The sequence below is a fragment of the Oncorhynchus masou genome, chromosome 24 (assembly GCF_036934945.1).
Source record: "Oncorhynchus masou masou isolate Uvic2021 chromosome 24, UVic_Omas_1.1, whole genome shotgun sequence".
Taxonomy (NCBI): Eukaryota; Metazoa; Chordata; class Actinopteri; order Salmoniformes; family Salmonidae; genus Oncorhynchus; species Oncorhynchus masou.
In genome coordinates, this window is record NC_088235.1 from 86928923 (window position 1) to 86949801 (window position 20879).

A 20879-nucleotide genomic window follows, 5' to 3' on the forward strand; every position below is an offset into this window, starting at 1 on the left:
AGAGGTATGTAATATAGACGACCATTGTCCCAAATCTCAATTAACTACAAGTTTTTATTTTTTTTATTTCACCTTTATTTCACCAGGTAGGCTAGTTGAGAACAAGTTCTCATTTGCAACTGCGACCTGGCCAAGATAAAGCATAGCAGTGTGAACAGACAACAACACAGAGTAAACAATTAATTATTATTATTTTGGGATTTATAATAGAAGCCGGGAATTTGAAGAATCTCTGATGAAAAGGTGTGTGGAACATCGTAGTCAACCCGTGTCCACCGCAGTGTCAGTGGGCATCGTAGTTTGAATCCACGAACCAATCAGAAGCCACGTAGTGCTGCTTCCGTTCAGGCATTCCCATTCTTGTCCAATCAGATTACAGCCGCCTCGTATGCCTTGCTTTTTGAATTCAGGTTGAGCGAACTTTGTTGTCCACGGGCGTACAATGTCCCAAACAAAATGGATTATGCAGACAAACAATTAATTCCGACAACCAAAGTTAATTTCGCGTTTTCAGTATGCATTAGATAAGATTTAAACCAGGAGTTACGTAAATATTTGTTTGTTGTACCGCAAACGTATATATATAATATATATATATTTACTTTTAGAGACAGGAATAACCTGCAGATAGCAGTGTCAATTCAGTTAGCCAACCGCTAGCTGAGCTGGTCGACTAGCCAGTTTACAACTGTCACCTGCGATTATTGTTTTGTTATTTCCAAAGCTTTGGGTAAGTCCTTTGATGTTTCTGTTTACTTTCTCCCAGGAACCATGATTATTAAGTAGCTGGCAAACAATATATGCACCCATGACCTTGCTAGCAAGCATGCTTAACAAGTGAGCTCGCGTTAATTAGCTAGCTAAAGTTGTTCAGCAGGTCGCTAGCAACACGTTGGGTAATGTATATAACTACTGTTAACGTTAGCCAGCCTGCTTCGTTCAGCCTTTGACAAGTTTGTCCACTGTACGTTAACGCACACATTGTTTCTAGCTAAGTAACAGCAACAACCTTGATTAACAACTTGGGATGTATGTTACTGTATTTGTACATGGCCATGGGATATTGCTTTCAACAGAAAGTTAAAATCGACTGAGTACGTCTAACTTTGGGACACACTGCATAGCTAACGTTACACCGACTCCTGATGTTGTCACAATGCTAAAGTACGAATAATGTTAAATGCCAAGATAGCTACCAAAAACGCTTTAAATACCCTGCCTGAATAACGATAACTAGTTATACATTTAGAACAGCAGTTGGAAGTTAGTTAACTAACGTTAGTGGACCAACTTCTTACTTGCTCAAACCAATTTAGACATTGCACCAATGTGCACATAGCTAACGTTAGCTAGCTAACAGTTACCAATATTCAGATACTGTATGTAACGTTAAATCTTAGAAAACAAACCAATCGTAATCATGTGCCTAGCTTGCTATCTTGATTCTAACGTTAACACTCAGATCAACTACACTCATCCAAGCTAGTTGGTTTTGTAACAGCACACTCAGGCCTAGTTCAGACTAGAACATAACATTCGTTTCCGTTTTTATTCCAAGTCTGGCAGTTGACACCTCACTCTCTCCTCAAGCTCTGACTCTCCTAACTTTTGATTGTTTGGACAGGATTGTGCCACCACCCCTGTCACACTGCCATGGCTGACAGCAGCATAGTTACTTTGGGGATGGCTCGTAGCCTGCTGGTGGACTCCTCTGTGTATGACTCCAAGTTGGCTGAGACTACTAAGGATGTTTTCCTGAGTTTGGACTGTGAAGACATGGAAGGCAAGAGTTTCCCCTTCTCTCAATCAGTTGGATATTAACTTCCTTTTACCTGAGGCTGTCACTCAAAACAGGAAAGACTTCTTTCTATGATTGCTTTCACATTACCTTTGAGATTCACTGAGCCCTTAGTCCTCTATTTTCTTGTAGAGATGCTGCATCGTGTCGAAACCAGAGTCGTTCTTGTGGGAGAAGCTGCCAAAAATGGAGCACTTGTTAAAGCACTGCAGGTACCATGCCCTAATAGTTCTGAGCCCAGTTGTATGGGTTGTCATTGTGAAAACATTGCATTGTTTTGTTTCTTGTGATTGTTTTTATTGTTTTAAGGATAATGAGTGCATTGAGTCAATGTTATTACAAATAAATGTGAGACTAATATAGCCTATATATTTAGAAGTCTAGCTTTGGCCAAGATGAGAAGAATCTCATCTAGGTTCTCCAGTTAAACTTCAGACTCTGTCCTGTCCATAGCCTTTAGAGACCCACTACTGCCAAAGCTTTCATAGTGAAGGCAGGACAGGAGACATGTCTGCGTGTGAGTCAGGGGAGGAGAGTGGGCAAATGTGATTTGTCTGTGAACGTGAAACAGCACAAGCCTAACTGCTGGAATAGAAATGGGTTCACCCTTAAGAACAACTGAGAAACTTGTCATATCTGAAGAATAATCAGAATCTTGTTCAGGGTAATGCCTCTGCATCCATTAAAAAAAAAAAAAAATTCCACTGCCTTGTAAATCCATATTTGCATTTTAAGTTTTTTTAAAACAGTATCATTCAAACATGGATTTATGGTACAGTAGAGAACTTGACTTTTTTTTTTATTGTACAGAGGCATTATCCAGAATGAGATTGTGTTGTAAAATGAGTTGGTTTGGAGTGTTTTGCAGATTTTTACAACATGCTTTAGACACATTTTCAAATTGCATTGTATTCAATGGCAAGTGATGACTGCAAAATGTAACAAGCAATTTTGTCTTTAACAAGATAGATTTATTTAACATTTTGGGGTATCAACTACATGCACAGAACGATTGAAAATACGGCTACATGTGAAAACGTTTGAACTTTCCCTTTAAATTATCTATTTTGTGGGACAATCTGTACATAGATAAGTGCTGCGCTGTCGGCACAAACATTTCGCTACACTCGCAGTAACAACTGCAAACCATGTGTATGTGACTACTCAAATCAAATTTTATTGCTGTCACATCCGCCAACAGTTTAATCGGACTGAATTGGCAAAAAAAAGTTATCCTGCTGCTTTGAACTTTTAATATATCAGAACTTTCCCCCTGGATTGCACTTGACATTTGTTTGAAGTCCTTGCCTTCTGGGTTGCAAGGACACTGGCCCCTGGTTCAGATAATTTGTCAGTTTGGTGTCGCCAGTTTGACGTTAATGCTTAATTTTACAGGCCGTCAGAATAATGGAAGTTCCGGTGGTTAAGATTAAAGGAGGGGAACCGGGTGTTGAGGCTGGAGAGAAATTTATAAAATCTATAGTCAATATGGTATGTGTCTGTCCAGACTGGGAGTGTGTTGCATGTTTTAACGCACCAAGGGGGTGTCTTTGCATGGGCAATCACAGGGTGATTTGTGTGTAACTGCAGCAGTATCGTCACAATTACTGTTAAATGTCACAGATTTCTATTAACACCTAGTGTCCAAGCTAAATGTTTAACATAATGATCTAACACGTTCACACTGTTGATTACTCTCGTCCACTGTACTCTGATGTATGGTAGTAATATTTGACCTTTTGTGTTCTTGAATGAATTTAGTGAGTTAATCAAAAACAAAATAACACCATCTGAGTGAGCACTCAACTAATTTGATAAGGCATTTAGGAATGTCATCATGGTGTGCGGCAGTGTGTGTGTCTGCAAATGAAAGAACGGCTTTCAAGTACCTGAACTTCAATGTTCCTGTTTGCTCTAAACTCACCTAAATGTGCTTTAAATTAGTCATTCATATTGCAATATGATATACCCCTCCATAATTATACAATTACTTATTTTTATGTCCCTGCTCTCATTAACAGTATTTTAATCCACAGGATATCAACGTGCCTTGCATAAAGACAGACAATGTCAAAGAGTTTGGAGACGGAGAAAACACAGAGTTTGAGACTGTGTTTGTGCTCACAGACTTTGCCTCGCCTGACTACAGATACCTTTACAAGCATGACAACCGGATCGTGGGCCCCCCGGTTGTTCTGCACTGTGCGGGACGAGAGGAGGTAAGGACAGGAGCAAATCACTCCTGAAATATACTCAGTCAATCACTCAGGGATGGCACTCAGTGCTCAGCTATGGATCATTCCTCTCAGGTTCAAGAACTGATGTTTTGACTGTTATGGTGTAATTTAGCATCTGTCTGCTACAGAAAGATGAAGTAAAACGCAGCGAAAGTTGTGCTTTGAAGTTAAATCGATTTATAGGAAGGTTTTGATTGTTCCCATGAACCCTGAGAAATGCGTCACTGTTATCTGGGTCTAAGCAGAGCACCTGCTCAACACAGTCCGATTACTGCAGAAGATGAACACACCACTGGCCACAGATCACTGCACATCTCACCAGACACCGCTCTAAGATGACACTAAGTCTATGGAGGAATAAATCACAACTCTAAAAACTGAACATGGACAGACACTGATGCAAAAGGCATGAAATATGTCCATAATATTCAGAATGAGTAATTATCTCCGGATCTCTCTCCCCTTATCTATAGAGCCTGTTAACTTTTGAGATGTTTGTGTTCTGTATAACATCACATGTTTACACATGCATAGACCATACAGCTTTGCTACTGACCAGTAAAGCACCCCCAAAAGATTAGAACTTGATACAAGCAGTGGAGGAATGTTTTCAGTATCAGAGATTTATGAGAACCATGTTTGTTTCCCACAGCCCCTGCCATTTTCCTCTCGTCCTTTATACTCGACCACCATGCTCAACTTGTCACTGTGTTTCACTGGTTTCCGCAGCAAAGAGGAAGTTGTAAGTGGAATGCATTCAAGCTGATTTTGTCATTTGTAACACTACCAAGTGCCAACATGTTGTGTTTGTTTGCTATTTTGATGCTAAGAGAGAGATGTTTGTGTCAAATGTCACTTTCGTTTATCCCCTGCAGAAAAACCTGGTGAATCTGGTGCATCACATGGGTGGCGCCATCCGTAAGGACTTCAGCACTAAAGTCACCCATCTCATTGCATACTCCACTCATGGCGAGAAGTACAAGGTTTGTAAAACACCCCTAACATTTCCTCCCATCTGGAAGAGCTCATGTGTAAGCCTAATCCATATGATTTAGTTGTGATTTTGTGCCACCAATTTTTCCGTACTTTCAACTGAAGATCTTCAAACTTAGTTTAAAATGTGCTGTTGAACTATCAAAACTCACGGCGTGCTAATACACTCCCTCATTGGTTCTTTTAAGATGTGTTTTTGATAGATTCTCCTCAGGGAGTCGCTCTTAACTCTGGATTATTTTGTTCATTACATGACATTTCACTTGCTGACTGTGAAATTGTTATTTTTATTGATTCTCTGTAGTTCTGTTTGCTTTTCTCCACACCTCATCCTTTTCTGAATTGAATGCTTAACTAGTTTCGTCATGTTTTGCTCCAGCACTTTAAACATGAAAAGTAGACACCGCTCTAAGATGACACTAAGTCTCCAACTACCCGGTCAACATTCGCGTCGTTCCACAGGTAGTATCACATTTTCATTTCACTTCATTACAGTACAACGGTTTGATTTGTTTGATCGTAGCTAGCCAGCTACATACTTTGTATCTAAGACAATTGTGTAGTCTAGAGCGATTTTCTAGGTTAGCTGGCCAGCTATTGTCGTTCTTCTAACGTAGCTAGCCAGCTAGCCCCCGAATAGCAGCACTGTAGTAACTATTACAGTACAACGGTTTGTTTTGTTTGATCGTAGCTAGCTAGCTACATAGCCGTCTTTGTATCTAAGACAATTGTGTAGCCTAGAGCGTTTTTCTAGGTTAGCCAGCCAGCTATTGTCGTTCTTTTAAGTAACGGAACGCAATCAACCTTGCTAGCTAGCCAGCTAGCCCCGAATAGCAGCACTTAGAAACTATTACACTCGACGGAACGACTTGATTAGTGTAGTGTCAACATCGCAGCCACTACCAGCTAGCCTACTCCAGCAGTACTGTTTCATTTCAATCATTTTAGTCAATAAGATTCTTGCTACGTAAGCTTAACTTTCTGAACATTCGAGACGTGTAGTCCACTTGTCATTCCAATCTCCTTTGCATTAGCGTAGCCTCTTCTGTACCCTGTTAACTATGTGTCTATCTATCCCTGTTCTCTCCTCTCTGCACAGACCATACAAACGCTCCACACCGCGTGGCCGCGGCCACCCTAATCTGGTGGTCCCAGCGCGCACGACCCACGTGGAGTTCCTGGTCTCCGGTAGCCTCTGGAACTGCCGATCTGCGGCCAACAAGGCAGAGTTCATCTCAGCCTATGCCTCCCTCCAGTCCCTTGACTTCCTGGCACTGACGGAAACATGGATCACCACAGATAACACTGCTACTCCTACTGCTCTCTCTTCGTCCGCCCACGTGTTCTCGCACACCCCGAGAGCTTCTGGTCAGCGGGGTGGTGGCACCGGGATCCTCATCTCTCCCAAGTGGTCATTCTCTCTCTCTCCCCTTACCCATCTATCTATCGCCTCCTTTGAATTCCATGCTGTCACAGTTACCAGCCCTTTCAAGCTTAACATTCTTATCATTTATCGCCCTCCAGGTTCCCTCGGAGAGTTCATCAATGAGCTTGATGCCTTGATAAGCTCCTTTCCTGAGGACGGCTCACCTCTCACAGTCCTGGGCGACTTTAACCTCCCCACGTCTACCTTTGACTCATTCCTCTCTGCCTCCTTCTTTCCACTCCTCTCCTCTTTTGACCTCACCCTCTCACCTTCCCCCTACTCACAAGGCAGGCAATACGCTCGACCTCATCTTTACTAGATGCTGTTCTTCCACTAACCTCACTGCAACTCCCCTCCAAGTCTCCGACCACTACCTTGTATCCTTTTCCCTCTCGCTCTCATCCAACACTTCCCACACCGCCCCTACGGATGGTATCGCGCCGTCCCAACCTTCGCTCTCTCTCCCCGCTACTCTTTCCTCTTCCATCCTTTCATCTCTTCCCTCTGCTCATACCTTCTCCAACCTTTCTCCTGACTCTGCCTCCTCAACCCTCCTCTCTTCCCTTTCTGCATCCTTTGACTCTCTATGTCCCCTATCCTCCAGGCCGGCTCGGTCCTCCCCTCCCGCTCCGTGGCTCGATGACTCATTGCGAGCTCACAGAACAGAGCTCCGGGCAGCCGAGCGGAAATGGAGGAAAACTCGCCTCCCTGCGGACCTGGCATCCTTTCACTCCCTCCTCTCTACATTTTCCTCCTCTGTCTCTGCTGCTAAAGCCACCTTCTACCACTCTAAATTCCAAGCATCTGCCTCTAACCCTAGGAAGCTCTTTGCCACCTTCTCCTCCCTTCTGAATCCTCCTCCCCCTCCCCCCCTCCTCCCTCTCTGCAGATGACTTCGTCAACCATTTTGAAAAGAAGGTCGACGACATCCGATCCTCGTTTGCTAAGTCAAACGACACCGCTGGTTCTGCTCACACTGCCCTACCCTGTGCTCTGACCTCTTTCTCCCCTCTCTCTCCAGATGAAATCTCGCTTCTTGTGACGGCCGGCCGCCCAACAACCTGCCCGCTCGACCCTATCCCCTCCTCTCTCCTCCAGACCATTTCCGGGGACCTTCTCCCTTACCTCACCTCGCTCATCAACTCATCCCTGACCGCTGGCTACGTCCCTTCCGTCTTCAAGAGAGCGAGAGTTGCACCCCTTCTGAAGAAACCTACACTCGATCCCTCCGATGTCAACAACTACAGACCAGTATCCCTTCTTTCTTTTCTCTCCAAAACTCTTGAACGTGCCGTCCTTGGCCAGCTCTCCCTCTATCTCTCTCAGAATGACCTTCTTGATCCAAATCAGTCAGGTTTCAAGACTAGTCATTCAACTGAGACTGCTCTTCTCTGCATCACGGAGGCGCTCCGCACTGCTAAAGCTAACTCTCTCTCCTCTGCTCTCATCCTTCTAGACCTATCGGCTGCCTTCGATACTGTGAACCATCAGATCCTCCTCTCCACCCTCTCCGAGTTGGGCATCTCCGGCGCGGCCCACGCTTGGATTGCGTCCTACCTGACAGGTCGCTCCTACCAGGTGGCGTGGCGAGAATCTGTCTCCTCGCCACGCGCTCTCACCACTGGTGTCCCCCAGGGCTCTGTTCTAGGCCCTCTCCTATTCTCGCTATACACCAAGTCACTTGGCTCTGTCATAACCTCACATGGTCTCTCCTATCATTGCTATGCAGACGACACACAATTAATCTTCTCCTTTCCCCCTTCTGATGACCAGGTGGCGAATCGCATCTCTGCATGTCTGGCAGACATATCAGTGTGGATGACGGATCACCACCTCAAGCTGAACCTCGGCAAGACGGAGCTGCTCTTCCTCCCGGGGAAGGACTGCCCGTTCCATGATCTCGCCATCACGGTTGACAACTCCATTGTGTCCTCCTCCCAGAGCGCTAAGAACCTTGGCGTGATCCTGGACAACACCCTGTCGTTCTCAACCAACATCATGGCGGTGGCCCGTTCCTGTAGGTTCATGCTCTACAACATCCGCAGAGTACGACCCTGCCTCACACAGGAAGCGGCGCAGGTCCTAATCCAGGCACTTGTCATCTCCCGTCTGGATTACTGCAACTCGCTGTTGGCTGGGCTCCCTGCCTGTGCCATTAAACCCCTACAACTCATCCAGAACGCCGCAGCCCGTCTGGTGTTCAACCTTCCCAAGTTCTCTCACGTCACCCCGCTCCTCCGCTCTCTCCACTGGCTTCCAGTTGAAGCTCGCATCCGCTACAAGACCATGGTGCTTGCCTACGGAGCTGTGAGGGGAACGGCACCGCAGTACCTCCAGGCTCTGATCAGGCCCTACACCCAAGCAAGGACACTGCGTTCATCCACCTCTGGCCTGCTCGCCTCCCTACCATTGAGGAAGTACAGTTCCCGCTCAGCCCAGTCAAAACTGTTCGCTGCTCTGGCCCCCCAATGGTGGAACAAACTCCCTCACGACGCCAGGACAGCGGAGTCAATCACCACCTTCCGGAGACACCTGAAACCCCACCTCTTCAAGGAATACCTAGGATAGGATAAGTAATCCTTCTCACCCCCCCCCCCCCCTTAATGACTTAGATGCACTATTGTAAAGTGGCTGTTCCACTGGATGTCAGAAGGTGAATTCACCAATTTGTAAGTCGCTCTGGATAAGAGCGTCTGCTAAATGGCTTAAATGTAAATGTAAATGTAAAAGTAGCTTTGTTCTCTTAACAGATGGACTGAGCTGTTTTACATCGCAGGTGTCTTACTGTTTATCAAAGTACAAGAATGAGAGCGGTTTCAATACACATGCCGTTTTTCATCCTTAGCTTTGGAGAATAAACTTGTGACCTCTTACAGTACTATATATATATATATATATATATACTGCTCAAAAAAATAAATATTTATTTACACAACCATAACCACCCTGTGCTGCAGTTAATGTTACAGCGGCCAGTAACCTCAATACACATTTCTAAACAATCATTCTCCTAATGTGATGTGTACCTGTTTCTTGTAGCTTGCTGTGTGTATGGGAACGCCCATCCTCACCCCAACATGGATCCATCAGGCCTGGGAGCATAGAGATGATGTGTAAGTACCTCCTCATGCTCATGGACCTGATTGTGCTCTTCACATTCATGTTTCTACATCAACTTACACTATTGTATACAAAACATTAGGAACACCTTCCTAATATTGAGTTGCACCCCCTTTTCCATCAGAACAGTCTCAATTTGTCAGGGCATGGGCTGTGCAAGTGTTGGTAGCGTTCCACGGGGAAGCTGACCCATGTTGCCTTCATTGCTTCCGACAGTTGTGAGAAGTTGGCTAGATGTCCTTTGGGTGGTGGACAATTCTTGATACACACAGGAAACTGTTGAGCGTTAACCCAGCAGCGTTGCTGTTCTTGACACAGACCGGTGCGCCTGGCACCTACTAACATGCCCAGTTCGAAGGCACTTGCATGTTTTGTCTTGCCCGTTCACCCTCTGAATGGCACACATACACAATCCATGCCTCAATTGTCTCAAGGTTTAAAAACTCTTATTTAACCTGTCTCCTCCCCTTCATCTTCACTGATTTTAAAGTGGATTTAACAAGTAACATCAATAAGGGATCATAGCTTTCACATGGATTCACTTGGTCAGTCTGTCATGGAAAAAGCAGGTGTTCTTAATGTTTTGTGTACTCAGTGTACATGCATAGGTTCTGACAACCACCTGTTCCGACAGTAAGTTCCATGCTGGAGATGAAGAGTTCCGCACAGAGTTCAAAGTTCCCCCCTTTCAAGACTGTGCGCTGAGCTTCCTGGGCTTCTCAGACGAAGACAAGACCAACATGGAGGAAAGGACAGTCAAACATGGTATTGGCCTGAGATCTTGCTGATTCGTTAGACCATTTCAGATTTTTTTTAATTCTTTGATTTGTTATATCTAGTCTTTACAAAAGCTGCTCTGCATGCACATGTTCCTCTTCAATAGTGTTTTATTTTTATAGAGTCCTTTTGGAGTTTCTAAAACCTTAATCCTAATGTGTTTCTTCTAGGCGGTAGCTACTTGGAGGTTGGAGATGAGAAGTGCACTCACATGGTGGTGGAGGAAAACTCTGTCAAGGAGCTGCCATTCGTCCCGTCAAAGAGACTTTATGTTGTCAAACAGGAGGTGAGCACTTCAATGTGGTAGATGTCAGCTTACATCACTGAACCGGGGGGAGGCAGACATAAACATAAACAACAACATATGAACAGTTTGTCTGACTGAAGCATACTACCTGAAATTCAGGAATTTATGCACCTCAAATTAATGCATTTTTCTAATACGTTGGCACTGTTGAGTCTTGGAAAATGAGAATAGGTATTTTTCTAAACAGTATGTAAAATAAGTATTTCTATTCAATGTGTTTAGTTGTATTGATATACTGACTTGGATGGATCAATATTTTATTTTCCTTTCGGCACGTAATTTGAACAGAGAGAGTCAACACTGGTGTTCCCTGCCTTGTATCAATACTCTGTTTCTTTGACTGTTCAAGTGGTTCTGGGGGAGCATACAGATGGATGCCAGAGCAGGGGAGTCCATGTACTTCTATGAGAAGGTATGTTCTGTCTGGGTCAGTCAGATATATGCAGAAATCTCTACAGTGGAATGGACACTGCTGATATTCTATACCTGTGTCGCACATCCTCACGAGTCTCCCTCTGTGGTGCAAGTGAAGTGAGCTAGGAAAATCAAAAACACTTTGTCCCAACTCAGGCTATAGGCTCCACAAAAATAATTTAGTTGCTGTAATATAAAGTTTTTCTGCATTTTTTCAAAGTATCTCAGCATGTAGTCTTGCAAACCATCTTAACAATTTTATCAGACTATTATATAAATCTGAGTATTCCCAATTGTAGTTGTGTGCATGTAAATGTAGTCCGAAATTATTGGGGTGGGGGTTTCGTCAAACTTGTTATCTCCATACACCTTCATCCATCATGCCCATGTTTCTGCTACTCTCCTACTCTCAGATGGACAGTCCTGTGATGAAGAAGGCTGTGTCCCTGCTGTCCCTCAACACACCCAACAGTAACCGGAAGAGGAGGCGTCTGAGGGACACTCTGGCCCAGCTCACCAAGGAGACGGAGATCTCCCCCTTCCCTCCCCCCCGCAAGAGGCCTTCTGCCGAGCACTCTCTGTCCATTGGTTCTCTGCTGGACATCTCCAACACCCCAGAGACCTGCAAGGCCCTGGCAGGTGAGAGGAGCCATAGTCACTCATAATCAGCCAGACGTCATGTCACAGTTCTGGGAACACTTTGACGGTTGTTAATAAGCCCCTCTGTCCTCGTTAAAAGTTATTGCAGGCAAAAAGAGACAGGGTTTATAGCATAATTAGGGTCTCACGTCAGTTGTAATCAGGGCCCTGTCATAGACTGGGGACAGTCACTGCTGGTTGCAGAGGGAGGCAGATAGAAGCAACACGCTCTGCTATTCTGTTTGAACCCCCCTCAATGAGACTGAACACCCTGTCTTTCAGAGAACAGTGTAGAGCACAGCAGGCGTATGAGTGTCTGTGCTGAGACCAGCAGGCAGAGGAGGATGAGGAGTGCCAGAGAGAGGAGTAGGGGGGCAGACCAAGAGTGGACCTTCCACTGCACTAGCACCCCTACCCCTCAGCAGGAGACCGGCACACTAGAGGGCCTCCCATGCCCCCAGCCGGCCCAGGCCACAGAGACGGAGGAGGCTTCATGGATGGACTCATCCCAGGAGTCACTCTATCTTAGCGCAGGCCAGAAGACAGGTCACTCAGTTGAACTTTCACTGTGATGGAATCTGATTTTGCATTATATTAGAAACTGTATAAGTTTTTTTTTTTTTGGTGCCATTTTGCTGATCAAAGGGGTACAAGAGGAAGAATAGTAGATTGTTAAAGCTCAGAGTTGATTTGAGGGTAAGATGATATGAAATACACTTGTTGCCTTCTCAAACGATTCTCGCTAGCTAAGACAAAAGCCCAACGCTTCCACAGAGTAGCTCTCACTTTGCATGTCAGACAATATACTCTTATTTCCTCAACTATGAGACATACAGGAAGTCAAAAAGTACAGAAGTTCTGGATTGTGTATTGTCGAAGAAAACAACATGTTTTTCTCCACTGTCTCAATCAATATTCACTTCTTGACTCTCTGGCACTTTCCCAGAACACTCCCGGCCGTCGAAGAGCTCTACACCTGCTGTCCTGAAGCAGTCTGCAAGATGGCAGGTCTCCAAGGAGTTATACCAGACAGAGAGCAACTATGTGGATATTCTCACCACAGTCATGCAGGTTTGTTGTTGCTGCTGCTGTGGACATGGGTTCACATAACACCACCGGGGATGCGAGGGTCCTTATCGGGTTGTCCCACCGGTGCCTGAGTCCAGTGACCAGTGGGGGAGAAAATGAATAGGATTATGAGTGTCAGGACTGTCAGCAAGGAAGGCAGGCTCCCACTCACACCACAACACTCACTCTGTTGCTCATCGATCCAAGCCTCAGGCCTTTCCTTGTCTCATTGCTCCCACTTTGGCAGCTCTCCATCTCTCTCTGCTTGCTATAGCATTACTATGATACCATTAGAATGGAATGTCCTCGCTCACTCTCTGGTAAAGCAAACATCACTATGCCAAAAATAATGTACCCACTCCTTAGCTCACTCGCCCCTAAGTCACCTGTGCTCACTTTCACCCACGCCTGGTCACCCACCACCAGTCTTATGAAGTAACCAGTAGTATTATGTCCTCTGCCCCATGTCCACTACACCATGCAGGCTCAGATGAGACAGATGGCAATCTTCACATCAAATGGTCTTTAACACTGACTGCTGACAGGTCGACCTCATGTCCACTGCCTTCTGAAGTTCGCCGATAAGCTGATCTGCCAAGAGTGGGCTTGAATACTCATTTTCCATTATGATTCACACATGTTGGGCGCTCGTTAAAATGTGTTTTTATTAGAACAAATTGTAATTAAAGGCCATTTAGAGCCTCTTTCTATACCTTTTACAGGGAAAGCTGAATATAGCTTGGCTAGATCACAGGAATTTTAATGGGATTAATTCCTGGTAGTTGATTAGATAAAAGACCTTATTGTTTGGGTGTATTCTTAGTCTTTGATTAGATGGGGAGGTTGGCTTGTTATATTTAATACATACCTGCACTCTATAAATATTTTTCTCTTCCCCAATGCTGAAAATAGATTTACTGTCTGTTTTTTAAGACATTCTGGTTGTAATATTCAGTCTGAAATAGTGAGGCCTTATCTAAACCACTTGTTTCACAGCCAGTTGGTTGACTTCTCCACCCATGCATAAGTCAATGGTATCTATATTGGGGTGTGTGTGTATTGGTTAAGGGAATAGTGGGATCTGGGATGTGTCTCACCTGAAATGTCTATTCCTATAGTTGTTCAAACTCCCCCTGGAAAAGGAAGACCAAGTTGGAGGACCCATTTTGGCTCAGGAAGAAATCAAGACCATCTTTGGCAGCATCCCAGAGATCTATGATGTACACACCAGGATAAAGGTAAGCACTTCTCTCCTGGAAATGTCCAAAGTTTTTATTTATTTTTTACTAGGCAAGTCAGTTAAGAACAAATTCCTATTTACAATGACTGCCTACCCCGGCCAAACCTGGAGGACGCTGGGCCAATTGTGCGTCGCCCTAATGACCTGAACAAGAGTTCAGTCTGCAGTAGTCATATAAAGGCCCTCTGTGTCTCTGCTTATTGGGTTGTTTTGACAGGCCGATCTGGAAGTGCTGGTTATGGACTGGTCTGAGGACAAGAGTGTCGGGGACATCATTCTCAAATACGTGAGTATAACAAGCCTTTGTTCTGACTATGTTGTATTTAGCCATTTTGGACATACTGACTGTTCCTTTCTCTCTGTCAGTCTAAAGACCTGGTGAAGGCTTACCCACCATTCGTCAACTTCTTTGAGATGAGCAAGGATACGATAGTGAGGTGTGAGAAGCAGAAGCCACGTTTCCATGCTTTCCTCAAGGTATATGAGACTATGTACATTCGTGTATACATCCATGTGGGTGTGGGTTTTGAAGTTACCATATGCCTCATGTTGAAGATCATTCATTTCTCATCTCTTTATGTGAAGTAAGCTTTGAGAAACTCTGAGCATGTTTATATGAGTAGTTTGCGACATCTGTCAGGTCTCCTCTCCTTCAACATTAGTGTTTTCTTGCCTCCAGATCAATCAGTCGAAGCCCGAGTGTGGGCGGCAGAAGCTGGTGGAGCTTCTGATTCGCCCCGTGCAGAGACTGCCAAGCGTTGCCCTCCTTCTCAACGGTAGACTACACCACACACACACTGCTCACACTTGACAGCCACATGTTGAGCAACATGCGGCATATGTGCTATGATAGAAGTACTAATTGCAATGCATTCTCTTCGGCTGCAGTATGAAGTGTTGCACGGTATCGCGAAACTGTTGTACTTTTTAGATACAACAATAAAAAACGGTTCAGTTGAAGTATTTCTGTTACTTCTATCAAAAGTTTACGACATGAGACACAGACTGAGCGGATCGTGTCTGTCAATTTGTCTGAATTCTATCAAGGCAGTACTAGCCTTAGTTTCTTGTGCATGCAAAGGGGAGTCAGTTTTAAGGAAACGCGGGAAACACTTTGAAAGCACTTTTGTTGGCCCTTGTTAAAAAGACCAGCTTTCCATCACAACCTCATTTATTTTTCAACTCCTAAAAAAACTAGTGCCAACTGCACTTTTTTGAAACCGTATCAGCAAAGTGCTCCGCAATTCGACGTGACTGAATACGGGAGACCGGGGCTGAATGAAATTTGATGTCATTTTAAATGTAACACGGATCAATTATAACAGGTAAGCAGGCCTACATTACATTTACTGTGTTACACATTGTTTTGAGAAATTTAAGTCATCAATATGTTGCTAACTAATAAGTTGTAACTAGTTTAGCCTTCCACCAAAAAATTCTCCCCGCTCTTTTTTTTGCAGTGGCATCGTTTTGGTATAGAGTATCGTGATACTAAACCTGGTATCGAATTCAAAATTCTGTTATCGTGACAACACTAGTATGAAGAGTGCTTGATTTGCAACTGAAGTGTCATAAAGGAAAAATATGCTCCTCGCCTTTATCCACTGTTACAAATTTGTCCTTGTCATATCAGTTTGCCGTCGACTTTTCATTATTCTATCAATTATGTATGTTATTGTCCATTGACCCCATCCATGCTGCAGATATTAAGAAGCACACTGCCGATGACAACCCTGACAAAATCACTTTGGAGAAGGCAATCGAATCACTCAAGGAAGTTATGACGTGAGTCAACTGTGCATTTCCAGCAATGCCTGAAGCATTTTATTGTAATGACGTTGAAGCTTCATCCATTATCGCTCACATTTACATAAAATTGTTGTATTATCAGTTGGCTAAACTGAATGCATTTTATCCCCCAGTCATATAAATGAAGACAAGAGAAAGACAGAGGGACAGAAGCAGATCTTTGATGTTGTCTATGAAGTTGACGGCTGCCCTGTAAGTTTGTGTATTTCGTCACTAGAATGTGGCAAGCTTTGTTGAGCCTTTAATCTGTAAATGGCAAACTGACCCAAGCACCCCGACACAAACTACTGCAGCATAAATACTGGAGGCTGAGACAGGAGGGGTCAGGAGACACTGTGGCCCCATCCGAGGACACCCCCGGACAGGGCCAAACAGGAAGGATATAACCCCACCCACTTTGCCAAAGCACAGCCCCCACACCACTAGAGGGTATCTTCAGCCACCAACTTACCATCCTGAGACCAGGCCGAGTACAGCCCACAAAGATTAAATTGATAATAGTCTGATGGGGTGAGAATATTATCACTTGTGAATGATCCTGGCATGTGCAGTCTAAGGCTAGAAACAGCGCATTTTTGCGAATTTTCCAATCTTAGTTACGTGCGTCATGTAGCCTTGCCCATAGGCCAATGTGATACAAACCTTATCAAAACACAACTAAAGTCGCAAAATAACTCCAAACGCAGCCTAAAGGCCCAAGACTCCTGGATCACGGTTGGATAGCCCATATATATATAGTGGGGAGAACAAGTATTTGCTACACTGCCGATTTTGCAGGTTTTCCTACTTACAAAGCATGTAGAGGTCTGTAATTTTTATCATAGGTACACTTCAACCGTGAGAGACGGAATCTAAAGAAAAAAAATCCAGAAAATCACATTGTATGATTTTTAAGTAATTAATTTGCATTTTATTGCATGACATAAGTATTTGATCACCTACCAACCAGTAAGAATTCCAGCTCTCACAGACCTGTTAGTTTTTCTTTAAGAAGCCCACCTGTTCTCCACTCATTACCTGTATTAACTGCACCTGTTTGAACTCGTTACCTGTATAAAAGACACCTGTCCACACACTCAATCAAACAGACTCCAACCTCTCCACAATGGCCAAGACCAGAGAGCTGTGTAAGGACATCAGGGGTAACATTGTAGACCTGCACAAGGCTGGGATGGGCTACAGGACAATAGGCAAGCAGCTTGGTGAGAAGGCAACAACTGTTGGCGCAATTATTAGAAAATGGAAGAAGATGACGGTCAATCACCCTCGGTTTGGGGCTCTATGCAAGATCTCACCTCGTGGGGCATCAATTATCACGAAGGTGAGGGATCAGCCCAGAACTACACGGCAGGACCTGGTCAATGACCTGAAGAGAGCTGGGACCACAGTCTCAAAGAAAACCATTAGTAACACACTACACCGTCATGGAAGGTCCCCCTGTTCAAGCCAGCGCATGTCCAGGCCCGTCTGAAGTTTGCCAATGACCATCTGGATGATCCAGAGGAGGAATGGGAGAAGGTCATGTGGTCTGATGAGACAAAAATAGAGCTTTTTGGTCTTAGCTCCACTCGCCGTGTTTGGAGGAAGAAGAAGGATGAGTACAACCCTAAGAACACCATCCCAAATGTGAAGCATGGAGGTGGAAACATCATTCTTTGGGGATGCTTTTCTGCAAAGGGGACAAGACGAGTGCACCGTATTGAGGGGAGGATGGATGGGGCCATGGATCGCGAGATCTTGGCCAACAACCTCCTTCCCTCAGTAAGAGCATTGAAGATGAGTCGTGGCTGGGTCTTCCAGCATGACAACGACACAAAACACACAGCCAGGGCAACTAAGGAGTGGCTCCGTAAGAAGCATCTCAAGGTCCTGGAGTGGCCTAGCCAGTCTCCAGACCTGAACCCAAAAGAAAATCTTTGAAGGGAGCTGAAAATCCGTATTGCCCAGCGACAGCCCCGAAACCTGAAGGATCTGGAGAAGGTCTTTATGGAGGAGTGGGCCAAAATCCCTGCTGCAGTGTGTGCAAAACTGGTCAAGAACTACAGGAAACGTATGATCTCTGTAATTGCAAACAGAGTTCTGCTTTTCTGATGTATCAAATAGTTATGTCATGCAATAAAATGCAAATGAATTACTTAAAAATCATACAATGTGATTTTCTGGATTTTTGTTTTAGATTCCGTCTCTCACAGTTGAAGTGTATCTATGATAAAAAAAATTACAGACCTCTCCATGCTTTGTAAGTGGGAAAACCTGCAAAATCGGCAGTTTATCAAATACTTGTTCTCCCCACTGTATGTAGCCTACAGAGCAATGTCAAACGTTCTTATAAACCCAGTCTTTGCGCAATCGAATTGCGATTGGCGATAGCATTGTCAAATTGTGAATGAGACTGATTAAGTTTGTGCAGCCTGTGCGAGAAACGGAGCAGAGTGCTTGCCTTTCATGCCATTTAAAAAAAATCATGACTTGCATCATGCATCCTTGGAATGTATTAGAAATCAAAACCTATAGCCTAACATTTGTACCATAATTAAAGTTGCATGAATAACTCTAAAGTAAACATATAGGAGGACCTACTTCTTTGTTAACCGCTCAACACGGAATAGCCGCATGTGCGCACTTCCTTGGGAATCGCTTGGGGAAAGCTGAATAAAATACAATTATGTTTAATTGTGTTCTTACTTTAAAATAATGCCACAGTAATTAAAAGCAAATCTTGCCTGCTAAATGAACTAGTGTAGTCCACAGCCATTTGGCATAGCCAGATCAGGGCCTAACATAAAGACAACTCAGAATATGCTTTTCTTTCTTCTGAAATAGGCTACATTTTCTTCATATCATGTTTCTTTAGACCTGTCTAATAGAAAGCATGAGCTGGTGCACACCCAGAGAAAATTATTTATTGTGGAGGTGCTGACTAACACCGAAATTAAATGGAAGCTATAAAAATATTTGCACACACTATATATACACTACCGGTCAAAAGTTTTAGAACACCAACTCATTCAAGGGTTTTTCTTTATTTTGACTATTTTCTACATTGTAGAATAATAGTGAAGACATCAAAACTATGAAATAACACATGGAATCATGTAGTAACCAAGAAGGTGTTAAACAAATCTAAATATATTTCAAATAGCCACACTTTGCCTTGACAGCTTTGCATACTTTTGGCATTCTCAATCAGCTTCATGAGGTAGTCCTCTGGAATTAATTTAAATTAACAGGTGTGCCGCCTAAAGTTCATTTGTGGGATTTCTTTCCTTACTGCGTTTGAGAAAATCATTTGTGTTGTGACAAGTTAGGGCGTATAAGGACTTGGTCTTTTATTTGGTAAAAGAACAAGTCCATATTATGGCAAGAACAGCTCAAATAAGCGAAGAAATTACATTCCATTACTTTAAGACCTGAAGGTCAGTCAAGACGGAATATGTCAAGAACTTTGAACATTTCTGCAAATGTAGTCGCAAAACCCATCAAGCTCAGTGAAGAAACGGGCTCTCACGAGCACCGCCACAGGAATGGAAGACCCAGAGTTGCCAGTATGGCTACCATAAATGCATTCTAACAGCAGTTCCATACTCCATCCCTAAAGGACATCAATGTTTTGAGCAATGGACATTAGACCGGTGGAAATTTGTCGGGATGACTATTTTTGGTTCATTTGTTTTTCAACAGGACTTTGCTGGTGACACTGTCTTCGACTTATTTAGAATTCAAGGCACACAACCAGTACCATAGCATTCTGCACACCATCCAGGACTATCATTTGTTTTTGTGACCTAACACACCTCCAGGCTGTGTATGGGCTATTTTACCAAGAAGGAGAGTGATGGAGTGCTGCATCAGATGACCTGGCCTTCAGAATCCACTGACTTCAATTTAGATGGTTTGGGATGAGTTGGACCACAGAGTAAAGGAAAAGCAGCCAACAAGTGCTCAACGTATGTGGGAACTCATTCAAGACTGTTGGAAAAGCATTCCAGCTGAAGCTGGTTGAGAGAATGCTAAGAGTTTGCAAAGTTGTCAAGACAAAGGGTGGTTATTTTGAAGAATCTCAAATATAAAATACATTTTGATTTAATTTTTTTTTTGACCTGTCTAAAGAAATAATGGATTTACTGTGATGGTGTAGGCTATATATTAAATTATTAGAATTTTTCAAAAGGAGATGTTCCCAAGGTTCGCCTCAGTGGATTGAAGGCTATGCGTGGAAGCCGGCAGCGCTTAACCGAAGTTAATTAACGGTCAATTACCGTGAGACCAGCAGTTATTTGTATGACAATCACCGGCTGACAATTTTGTGACCGCCACAGCCCTAAGCAGAGCATCCAAATGAATAAGCAGTGAAATTACCAATCTTTTTAGATTTAGACCCATTTAATTACTATTATGGCCCTTTAAAGATGGAATCTGCAGTCGCGGGGAACAGTGCCACCATTTTTGTTTCTATTGCAGAGCTGACAACATGGTAAAAAATGCTTGCAGTACATATTGTGCTCTATTGCCCGTGCAATGGGAAAATACGTTTTCGTTGACTCCAGTAACTTTGTTGTAATATCGCAAACGAATGTGGCAGTTTCACCACTAAGGATTCAAGCTTTAAATGAGGCCTGTGATTGAATCATGAAGTTATCTCTGGTGATATTTATTTATTCACAAATGGCTGTTGGATGTCTTTGGTTGAGTGTAGAGGTCGACCGATTATGATTTTTCAACGCCATACCGATTATTGGAGGACCGGGAAAAAAAGTGGATACCAATTAATCGGCCGATTTAAAAAAAAAAAAAATAATAATAATAATTTAAAAAAAGTATCATGTATGTAATGTTGTGTGTGTGTGTGTGTGTGTGTGTGTGTGTGTGTGTGTTTTATAATAATAAATAAATAAAATATTATTTGTAATAATGACAATTACAACAATACTGAACGAACACTTATTTTAACAATATAATAAATATATAAAAATCCATTTTGCCTCAAATAAATAATGAAACCTGTTTAAATAATGCAAAAACAAAGTGTTGAAGTAAAAGTGCAATATGTG

The 20879-nt window shown here is 43.5% G+C and overlaps 1 protein-coding gene across 3 annotated transcripts in view; it reads left to right on the forward strand.

The window, feature by feature from the left end:
* The first annotated feature begins 411 nt into the window (after positions 1–411).
* ect2 (epithelial cell transforming 2) overlaps positions 412–20879 on the forward strand; it is a 35082-nt gene continuing 14614 nt past the window's right edge. For 2 of the 3 annotated variants that reach the window (XM_064935433.1, XM_064935435.1), the window contains exons 1-19: positions 412–730; positions 1625–1783; positions 1931–2010; positions 3194–3289; positions 3835–4017; positions 4688–4777; positions 4911–5018; positions 9494–9567; positions 10209–10339; positions 10522–10637; positions 11008–11070; positions 11486–11711; positions 12658–12782; positions 13898–14017; positions 14237–14305; positions 14386–14496; positions 14699–14795; positions 15723–15804; positions 15942–16020. In XM_064935433.1, the coding sequence (XP_064791505.1) occupies positions 1654–1783; positions 1931–2010; positions 3194–3289; positions 3835–4017; positions 4688–4777; positions 4911–5018; positions 9494–9567; positions 10209–10339; positions 10522–10637; positions 11008–11070; positions 11486–11711; positions 12658–12782; positions 13898–14017; positions 14237–14305; positions 14386–14496; positions 14699–14795; positions 15723–15804; positions 15942–16020 (1980 nt within the window). In that variant the 5' untranslated portion in view covers positions 412–730; positions 1625–1653. The remainder of the gene's footprint in view (positions 731–1624; positions 1784–1930; positions 2011–3193; positions 3290–3834; positions 4018–4687; positions 4778–4910; positions 5019–9493; positions 9568–10208; positions 10340–10521; positions 10638–11007; positions 11071–11485; positions 11712–12657; positions 12783–13897; positions 14018–14236; positions 14306–14385; positions 14497–14698; positions 14796–15722; positions 15805–15941; positions 16021–20879) is intronic. The other variant, XM_064935434.1, reaches the window with a different exon arrangement.